We start from the raw sequence: 10,836 nt of genomic DNA, 5'->3' as shown, positions 1-10,836 counted from the left end.
CAGAATGGTTAGTAATTGCAGTGTGTTTAGACAGCTCTGTCCGCCCCGTAGACTAGTGGTAAGATGAGTGGACGAGTCATAATACTCATACAATCTGGCAGTCAAACAGGGAAATAGTTCCAATTGTTTTCCCACCATTCATTTTTCCCATAGGGGATTCTAGAAACACTTCAAATAAGGGCTGTGTTTCGTGTCGGCTTACCCTGGCGTGACGTTTTGATAACCGTGTAAATCTCTCTCGGACAAGGTGACTTTTAGCAGTAGTACTAGTAGTAGTAGTAGTAGTAGTACAGACAGAGCTGTCCATGTGAAGGTTCTGACAGACAGAGCGGTACCTGTGAAGGTTCTGACAGACAGAGCGGTACCTGTGAAGGTTCTGACAGACAGAGCGGTACCTGTGAAGGTTCTGACAGACAGAGCGGTCCCTGTGAAGGTTCTGACAGACAGAGCGGTCCCTGTGAAGTTCTGACAGACAGAGCGGTACCTGTGAAGGTTCTGACAGACAGAGCGGTCCCTGTGAAGTTCTGACAGACAGAGCGGTACCTGTGAAGGTTCTGACAGACAGAGCGGTCCCTGTGAAGTTCTGACAGACAGAGCGGTACCTGTGAAGGTTCTGACAGACAGAGCGGTACCTGTGAAGGTTCTGACAGACAGAGCGGTACCTGTGAAGGTTCTGACAGACAGAGCGGTACCTGTGAAGGTTCTGACAGACAGAGCGGTCCCTGTGAAGTTCTGACAGACAGAGCGGTACCTGTGAAGGTTCTGACAGACAGAGCGGTACCTGTGAAGGTTCTGACAGACAGAGCGGTACCTGTGAAGGTTCTGCCAGACAGAGCGGTACCTGTGAAGGTTCTGACAGACAGAGCGGTACCTGTGAATGTTCTGACAGACAGAGCGGTCCCTGTGAAGTTCTGACAGACAGAGCGGTCCCTGTGAAGTTCTGACAGACAGAGCAGTCTATTGTACTGAGTCTGGTTACCATATCAATGAATGAGATGGTACTGAGTCTGGTTACCATATCAATGAATGAGACGGGACTGAGTCTGGTTAACATATTAATGAATGAGACGGGACTGAGTCTGGTTACCATATCAATGAATGAGACGGGACTGAGTCTGGTTAACATATTAATGAATGAGACGGGACTGAGTCTGGTTAACATATCAATGAATGAGAAGGGACTGAGTCTGGTTAACATATTAATGAATGAGACGGGACTGAGTCTGGTTAACATATTAATGAATGAGATGGGACTGAGTCTGGTTAACATATTAATGAATGAGACGGGACTGAGTCTGGTTAACATATTAATGAATGAGACGGGACTGAGTCTGGTTAACATATTAATGAATGAGATGGGACTGAGTCTGGTTAACATATTAATGAATGAGACGGGACTGAGTCTGGTTAACATATTAATGAATGAGACGGGACTGAGTCTGGTTAACATATTAATGAATGAGACGGTACTGAGTCTGGTTAACATATTAATGAATGAGACGGGACTGAGTCTGGTTAACATATTAATGAATGAGACGGGACTGAGTCTGGTTACCATATCAATGAATGAGACGGGACTGAGTCTGGTTAACATATTAATGAATGAGACGGGACTGAGTCTGGTTAACATATCAATGAATGAGACGGGACTGAGTCTGGTTAACATATTAATGAATGAGACGGGACTGAGTCTGGTTAACATATTAATGAATGAGATGGGACTGAGTCTGGTTAACATATTAATGAATGAGACGGGACTGAGTCTGGTTAACATATTAATGAATGAGACGGGACTGAGTCTGGTTAACATATTAATGAATGAGACGGGACTGAGTCTGGTTACCATATTAATGAATGAGATGGGACTGAGTCTGGTTACCATATTAATGAATGAGACGGGACTGAGTCTGGTTACCATATTAATGAATGAGATGAGACTGAGTCTGGTTACCATATTAATGAATGAGATGGGACTGAGTCTGGTTAACATATTAATGAATGAGATGGTACTGAGTCCGGTTATCATCTCCGTGGTGCATTCCTTCTGTCAGAGGCACTACCTCAGGCTGCTGTCAATCAGTCAGGACCTGCAATCACATTGGAACTCGTATCACCTGTGCTCTTCCCTCACACACAGCTGATTTAGATGAGGTGTGTTTAGCAGCAGGCTCTTATACAGAAACGGTTTGTTCTGGGCTCAAGTTGCTGCTAACTGGCCTGAACGAACTGGCTGTTATCTAGAAGAGTCCAGAGAGAAACGGTAACATTTAAAAAGCAGATTTGTTTGCTAGGTATTGGGACATTTTGTCGTATGGTTTCTAAAGCTGCAGTATAATTAAGCCTTTAGGTAGTGTCTGTTGGTAAGGTAGTTGGCTCAAGGTTGTGTTAAGGTTAGGTGGTTTGACGTTGTAACAATGAAGGAAGAGATTGCGGCAGCAGTGTTCTTCGTTGCTCGGCTGGCGAAGCGCCACGGTAGTTTAGATGCTGAGAGCAGAGAGGGGTTTGCTGCTGCCCTCACCTCAGCCCTGTTTGACACCTACAAGACCCACTGGTACCCTCACACACCTGTCAAGGGACAGGCCTACCGGTCAGTAACTACACACACACACACACACACCTGTCAAGGGACAGGCCTACCGGTCAGTAACCACACACACACACACACCTGTCAAGGGACAGGCCTGCCGGTCAGTAACCACACACACACACACCTGTCAAGGGACAGGCCTACCGGTCAGTAACCACACACACACACCTGTCAAGGGACAGGCCTACCGGTCAGTAACCACACACACACACCTGTCAAGGGACAGGCCTACCGGTCAGTAACCACACACACACACCTGTCAAGGGACAGGCCTACCGGTCAGTAACCACACACACACACACACCTGTCAAGGGACAGGCCTACCGGTCAGTAACTACACACACACACACACACACTTGTCAAGGGACAGGCCTACCAGTCAGTAACTACACACACACACACACCTGTCAAGGGACAGGCCTACCGGTCAGTAACTACACACACACACACACACACACCTGTCAAGGGACAGGCCTACCGGTCAGTAACTACACACACACACCTGTCAAGGGACAGGCCTACCAGTCAGTAACTACACACACACACACCCCTGTCAAGGGACAGGCCTACCGGTCAGTAACTACACACACACACACCTGTCAAGGGACAGGCCTACCAGTCAGTAACTACACACACACACCTGTCAAGGGACAGGCCTACCGGTCAGTAACTACACACACACACACACACCTGTCAAGGGACAGGCCTACCAGTCAGTAACTACACACACACACACACCTGTCAAGGGACAGGCCTACCAGTCAGTAACTACACACACACACACACCTGTCAAGGGACAGGCCTACCATTCAGTAACTACACACACACACACACCTGTCAAGGGACAGGCCTACCAGTCAGTAACTACACACACACACACACCTGTCAAGGGACAGGCCTACCAGTCAGTAACTACACACACACACACACCTGTCAAGGGACAGGCCTACCAGTCAGTAACTACACACACACACACACCTGTCAAGGGACAGGCCTACCAGTCAGTAACTACACACACACACACACCTGTCAAGGGACAGGCCTACCAGTCAGTAACTACACACACACACACACACCTGTCAAGGGACAGGCCTACCAGTCAGTAACTACACACACACACACACACCTGTCAAGGGACAGGCCTACCAGTCAGTAACTACACACACACACACACACCTGTCAAGGGACAGGCCTACCAGTCAGTAACTACACACACACACACACACCTGTCAAGGGACAGGCCTACCAGTCAGTAACTACACACACACACCTGTCAAGGGACAGGCCTACCAGTCAGTAACTACACACACACACCTGTCAAGGGACAGGCCTACCAGTCAGTAACTACACACACACCTGTCAAGGGACAGGCCTACCAGTCAGTAACTACACACACACACACACCTGTCAAGGGACAGGCCTACCAGTCAGTAACTACACACACACACACCTGTCAAGGGACAGGCCTACCAGTCAGTAACTACACACACACACACACCTGTCAAGGGACAGGCCTACCAGTCAGTAACTACACACACACACACCTGTCAAGGGACAGGCCTACCAGTCAGTAACTACACACACACACACCTGTCAAGGGACAGGCCTACCAGTCAGTAACTACACACACACACCTGTCAAGGGACAGGCCTACCAGTCAGTAACTACACACACACACCTGTCAAGGGACAGGCCTACCAGTCAGTAACTACACACACACACCTGTCAAGGGACAGGCCTACCAGTCAGTAACTACACACACACACCTGTCAAGGGACAGGCCTACCGGTCAGTAACCACACAGGCAAGATCGTCTCGTTGGCTTTGTGTTCCGGTGTGTATAACCATTGTGCATGTGTTAGGTGTCTACGTATGAACCGAGCTCAGCTGAGGGACCCGGTGTTGGAGAGGGCGTGTTTACGGAGCGACGTCTGTTACGAGGACCTGGGGTTGCCACGGGAGATGACAATCTGGGTCGACCCTGGAGAAGTGTCCTGCAGGTGAGTGCTATTGTACTGAGGCACTACTGTACTGGTATGTCTTACTGTAGACTCTCAAACAGAGATTGTCAACTGGTGTGCCAAATTCAGCCCCATTGGCATGTTAAATGTAGACATAAATAACAGACTGTAAAAACCCACTTGGAATTCACCTCAAAATGATCTATTTTAAGAAATCTATACCCAACTATTTCAACTCATAAATGGACTTATGTGAACATGTACAAATGTAAGGTTTGAAATTGTCAAATACGATGTCTGTTTGGGCTTCTTGGCTCAATTTGCGGCGTACATGTTCCGTCCCCCGAACCTCCGCTCCAGAACAACTCAATCTAGTTGGGGTAGGGTTCCAGAAGGTTCTACTCGGCTCCACAGCGCCAGTTTGTGGATAACTGAGAAGCCGGGGTCGTGTTCATTAGGGTGGAGCCTGCCGGGGTCATGTTCATTAGGGTGGAGCCTGCCGGGGTCATGTTCATTAGGGTGGAGCCTGCCGGGGTCATGTTCATTAGGGTGGAGCCTGCCGGGGTCATGTTCATTAGGGTGGAGCCAGGGCTAGAATAAAACTGAAAAGTCTGGGGGGGGTCCCGAGGAGAGGTTTGAAAAACGTATATGTCTGGTTCAGCTAGAACCTCCCTCTGCTTGTTAACTTGAGCCCAGGGAAAGGGTTTACTGTGTTGTGGCAGGAAGATGTTGTGATGCGTTTCCTGTGTAGGTACGGAGAGCGCAGCGTTCCCTTCTGTGTGATGCAGCTGCAGAGCTGTCACCAGGGTGACAAGGAGTTTTCCCGGCGCATACATAATGCAGTGGAGAGGGCCGCCTCCGACATCCAATCAGGTGCGCTGGTTTTCTGTTTCTCAGATAAATATTTGTTTTTCTTACCCTGATTATCAAATGTGTTGCAACATGTATGGGTGGATTGGATTATGCTGAGCTGCGGGAAGCGGTCTTTGGCACATGATGTGAATGCTCAAAGCGCTGATGGAGGAGCGCCCTTCTAAAATTGAACAGTAATCTGCGCAGCTTGGTCATGTTGTCGTCATGGCAGCTTGGTCATGTTGTCGTCATGGCAGCTTGGTCATGTTGTCGTCATGGCAGCTTGGTCATGTTGTCGTCATGGCAGCTTGGTGCATCGTCCACAAACATCTATTGTGAATAAAATGCATATATTCTAACTAGTTTTCACTGGAAGGCAGTTCCAAATTAACTGTTCTAGAAGGTTCTACAGTTATGTTTTACTGTAGCCTGTAGGGCAGGGATCGTAAACTGCTTTTGATAAACACCAATCACTTTTCCCCTTGAACAGACTCCTACTCCTTATCCACATAATTTAGGCTACGTCACTTTTGTTTTGAGCCGACTTCGCCGCGGGCTTTGAACGGGGCACCTGGCTCATGCCTGGGAGGCAGCCCTGGTCCAAAACGAATACAACAACTTTTCACCCGGTGCAAGCTCCTCTCACCGGGATAACCCAGGCCAGATAATCAAATCCATTTACTGTGAAAAGTGTTTAATGCTTTGATTTGATCCAATCAGGCTCTTCCTCTGACGAGGAGGGCGGGGACACCAGCATGGGTAGCAGCAGCTTATCCGCTCCCTGCCCTGCCCCCAACCCGAAACCCAAAACCATCCCGACAGTCAGCAACCCCAACAGTGTCTACCAGGTAACTAACCAGGTAACTGGAGCTCTAGAGGTGTCTACCAGGTAACTAACAAACTAATGTTAAGAGCGCTGACGTAACAAACCAGGACTGGACAAAGCTCTAGGGCAGGGGTACTCAAGGTCCGGAGCCTCCTGGTTTTCTGTTCTACCTGATAAGTGCACCCAACCGGTGTCCCAGGTCTAAACCAGTCCCTAATTTAGAGGGGAACAATGAAGGGGGGAGAAAATGCAGTGAAACTGAAAGTCCAGAGTTGAATTTGAGAGCTCTGGGGATGTGTGTGGTTTAGATGATAGTTGTCTACTGTACAGTAACAGATGTGGTCCAGGTGTTGTAAGAGCCAGGCAGGCATCAATGATGTGGTTGTGATGTGACTCGTTCTCTCTGTTCCAGTTCAGTGAGTTCGCTCTAGTGCCACCCCCTCCGGCCTGGGCAGCTTACTCCAACAGGAAGGCCTTCCCTGGGGATGGCTACCCTCACGGCACCCCCTCTGGAGGGCTGTTTGCCCAGCAGCACAGCAGCCAGTTCCAGCCTCCTAAAGGATTCAAACCCTACAGAGCCACCTCCTCCTTCACTGGGCCCAGGCAGGACAAGTACCACTGGGTCAGCAAGAACCGCTCTTAGAATGTCGACCTAGAACCCCACTGGCTGCTTGGAGCCCAGAGCACTTAAAAATATTAAAAAGGTCAAAGTATTATAAAATGGTTAAAGCAATGCTGTTTAAGCATTTTTAAAGTTGCAGTATTTTTTTATTGAAAAAATATTTTATGTCTTAACTATTGTGATTTGTTAAACTGGAAAATATTGCCTGAATAAAATTATTGATTTAGTTTTAATAAACTGGTTGTCTGTTTGTAGTGGGGATTGTCTAGGACCTCTTTCAGATGAATGTTTTCAGAGGAACACTGGGTGGGTGTGTCCAGGTTTACATTGGTCCATATTATTCAGTGGGGTTAATGAGCTTGAGTAAACCAACTAGGGGTGGGCAGTATACCGGTATGAACGTGAATACCGGTATGAACGTGAATACCGGTATGACGTTGTGCCAGGATATGGATTTTTGCCATATTGGTCATATAAATTAATGTATAAAATTAGGCGCGTTAATTTCAGTCACGTGATCCAGCCTAGTGGGCCAATTCAAATAGTTTCTTACTAAAAGCTTCTTTTTTTAGCAAAGAAAACAAAGCATGGACGTTACACTCAATCTGGCTGCTAATCAAAGTCAAGCATGCAAACATTTATTTAACTCCTTTCATTATCAAGTGTCAAATCATGCACTGACGCCAAGGATAATAACGCTGAGTTGTAGGACGAATAATTTGTTTGAAAAAAGGGGGAACTCTTGTCGTTTGGCTTCAAGATATTCGACCAACAGTAAATTGACGCATTGTGCTAGCCAAAGGTGGAAACGCCAGCGGTTTTTACCACCTGAAAACCCTGCATGTGCGCGAATACGAATCTACCAGACTGCACGCATCAAGTCCCAAGACTTCAAACCAGACCTGCACTCCGCTATCACTCAAGGTGTCATTTCTTAGTGGTACTCCCTACGGCACGACGTGGGATGAGAACGAGTGCAATTACGTATCACATAGCGAAAGACATGGAACCGTTTCAGAAAGTTGATTCGAAATCTAGATACCTAGTCGAATCTGCAAAACATGTCTGCCAGAACTCTACACAGAATGCGGGACAGTTGTCAACGAAATCTGTAACGCTGCATTCTCTACCATTGCAGACGTACGGTCAAGCCGGACCACAGACCCATACATTAGCCTCGCGATTCATTACATTGACAAACTGGAAGCTGCAAAGCAAATGCCTTCAGAGCTTATTTCCCAGACGACCACACAGGAGAAATAATTGCAGCTGGGCTGAGAGAGGCACTTTCATCCTGGGGCTTGAAAGTCGTGTCAAGTACGTATGACTACCGACAGTGGATCGAACATAGTCAAAGCATTGGGGCTGAACAAATGGACAAGACACGGGCGTTTCCCGCCGCATACAGCTTCTTGATATGCCACACTTGTCAGGTGGATGGATTATCTTGGCAAATGAGAAATCCTCACAAAATGTGTGAGAAATAAGCTTTTTGTGCGTATGGAAAATGTATGGGGTCTTTTATTTCAGCTCATGAAACGTGGGACCAACACTTTACATCTTGTGTTTGTTTCTGTTCAGTATATTTAAAGGTTACGTTATTATTCAAGTGCAGACACAGGAAAGGAAAGGTTGGGTTTGTGAATAAGGGCATGGATTGGACTCGAACCCAAACTGACTCTTGTAGGCTGTACATGCTGGATAGGAACCCATGCTGACTCTGGTAGGCTGTACATGTTGGATCAGAACCCATGCTGACTCTGGTAGGCTGTACATGCTGGATCAGAAACCATGTTGCCTCTGGTATCCTAGGCTGTACATATTGGATCAGAACCCAAACTGACTCTGGTAGGCTGTACATGCTGGATAGGAACCCATGCTGACTCTTGTAGGCTGTACATGCTGGATAGGAACCCATGCTGACTCTGGTAGGCTGTACATGTTGGATCAGAACCCATGCTGACTCTGGTATCCTAGGCTTTACATGTTGGATCAGAAACCATGTTGCCTCTGGTATCCTAGGCTGTACATATTGGATCAGAACCCAAACTGACTCTGGTAGGCTGTACATGTTGGATCAGAAACCATGTTGCCTCTGGTATCCTAGGCTTTACATGTTGGATCAGAACCCATGCTGACTCTGGTAGCCTAGGCTGTAAATGTTGGATCAGAACCCATGCTGACTCTGGTAGCCTGTACATGTTGGATCAGAACCCATGCTGACTCTGGTAGCCTGTACATGTTGGATCAGAACCCATGCTGACTCTGGTAGGCTGTACATATTGGATCAGAACCCATGCTGACTCTGGTAGGCTGTACATGCTGGATAGGAACCCATGCTGACTCTGGTAGGCTGTACGTGTTGGATCAGAACCCATGCTGACTCTGGTAGGCTGTACATGCTGGATAGGAACCCATGCTGACTCTGGTAGGCTGTACATATTGGATCAGAACCCATGCTGACTCTGGTAGCCTGTACATGTTGGATCAGAACCCATGCTGACTCTGGTAGGCTAGGCTGTATACTTTGCAGAACTCATTCTGACTCTGGTAACCTTGGCTGTACATGTTGGATCAGAACCCATGCTGACTCTGGTAGCCTGTAAATGTTGGATCAGAACCCATGCTGACTCTGGTAGGCTGTACATGCTGGATAGGAACCCATGCTGACTCTGGTAACCTTGGCTGTACATGTTGGATCAGAGCCCATGCTGACTCTGGTAGCCTGTAAATGTTGGATCAAAACCCATGCTGACTCTGGTAACCTTGGCTGTACATGTTGGATCAGAACCCATGCTGCCTCTGGTAACCTAGGCGTATACTTTGCAGAACCCATGCTGACTCTGGTAACCTTGGCTGTACATGTTGGATCAGAACCCATGCTGCCTCTGGTAGGCTAGGTTGTACATGTTGTACCTTATATCAGTTAGCAAGGATGGCCATCCTACTAGCTGATATAAGGTAGTTGAGGATGGCCATCCTACTAGCTGATATAAGATGGTTGAGGATGGCCATCCTACTAGCTGATATAAGATGGTTGAGGATGGCCATCCTGCTAGCTGATATAAGATGGTTGAGGATGGTCATTCTACTAACTGACAATGAGAATACACAAGGACCCATCTTCAGTGGCCAGAGAAAAAAAGGAAGAGGAGGAGCACTCCCAGCAAGCTGCCAGCCAGACTTCCTAGTCTACATCATAGCTCCTCCCATCAGCTCAAGGTTGGCCAGTTTAACCAAATGGTGCTCAGACGGCCTGCCGGAGACACAGCAGGGTTCTGACGAAGAGTGACGATGACTACAACTCAGACAGGGAACTTCTCCATTGGACAACAATACACGACGTGCAAAAGAGCCTCAAACACTCCTATTTCCTCCAGAAAACAGAATAAACGGACTGAACATGACATGGTTAAAGGGATGTGTGTGCTATGCTTTTCTGTTATTTAACCGGTTTTACCCTCATTCATCCCCAGAAAAGTATATTGTTTGGTGTCTGTGGAAGACGTCATGAGAGTGTACAAAGTACCCTCCATTTATGTGGACGGTTGATTAACTCGTGCCTTGCCATGTCACCGAACAATGCAGATGATGAATGGGGGCTGACCCAGCCTCAGGAACTATTCCATCACCCGAGCCAATCAGAGCACTCCTGATGGGAGGCCTCACCTCTTCCTGTCCAGGACTATATAAACTGAATGTGTGAACACAACTTGTGTTCGGCTGGCGACCAGCCATATGATTGCTGTCAATTATGTACTACAAAATCATTCCAGGACTACCCCCCGCCGGAACCTTGATGCTGGACTTCTGAAATGCTTTGTTTGGACTCTACACCATGGAGAGCTCCCTGAAGACCGTTGGTTCCAGACAGGATATATGTACGAGTATCCATCTCAGACAGGATATATGTAAGAGTATCCATCTCAGACAGGATATATGTAAGAGTATCCAGCTCCATCTCAGACAGGATATATGTACGAGTATC

The 10,836-nt window shown here is 47.6% G+C and overlaps 1 protein-coding gene across 2 annotated transcripts; it reads left to right on the top strand.

The window, feature by feature from the left end:
* Window positions 1-2,190: 2,190 nt before the first annotated feature.
* btg4 (B-cell translocation gene 4) lies at window positions 2,191-7,051 on the top strand. 2 transcript variants are annotated; one of them, XM_055936944.1, is made up of 5 exons: window positions 2,191-2,587; window positions 4,450-4,587; window positions 5,300-5,421; window positions 6,121-6,248; window positions 6,639-7,051. In XM_055936944.1, exons 1-5 carry the CDS (start codon window positions 2,415-2,417, stop codon window positions 6,867-6,869), a joined length of 792 nt encoding a protein of 263 aa, XP_055792919.1. In that variant the 5' UTR covers window positions 2,191-2,414; the 3' UTR covers window positions 6,870-7,051. The 2 variants fall into 2 exon arrangements, with proteins under 2 accessions (XP_055792919.1, XP_055792918.1); XM_055936943.1 differs by having other exon boundaries at window positions 6,121-6,260.
* Window positions 7,052-10,836: the final 3,785 nt, after the last annotated feature.

This window comes from Salvelinus fontinalis, chromosome 10 (assembly GCF_029448725.1).
Source record: "Salvelinus fontinalis isolate EN_2023a chromosome 10, ASM2944872v1, whole genome shotgun sequence".
Classification (NCBI taxonomy): Eukaryota; Metazoa; Chordata; class Actinopteri; order Salmoniformes; family Salmonidae; genus Salvelinus; species Salvelinus fontinalis.
Note: the sequence above shows the minus strand (reverse complement) of the source record. Positions and strands in the feature narration are given on the sequence as shown.

Excerpts from the sequence above, each read along its gene's own strand:
- btg4 (XM_055936943.1), top strand. The coding sequence starts at position 2,415 with ATGAAGGAAGAGATTGCGGCAGCAGTGTTCTTCGTTGCTCGGCTGGCG. Across the intron at positions 2,588-4,449 it reads GTCAAGGGACAGGCCTACCG|GTGTCTACGTATGAACCGAG; the intron begins GTCAGTAACTAC and ends TGCATGTGTTAG. Across the intron at positions 5,422-6,120 it reads CGCCTCCGACATCCAATCAG|GCTCTTCCTCTGACGAGGAG; the intron begins GTGCGCTGGTTT and ends TGATCCAATCAG.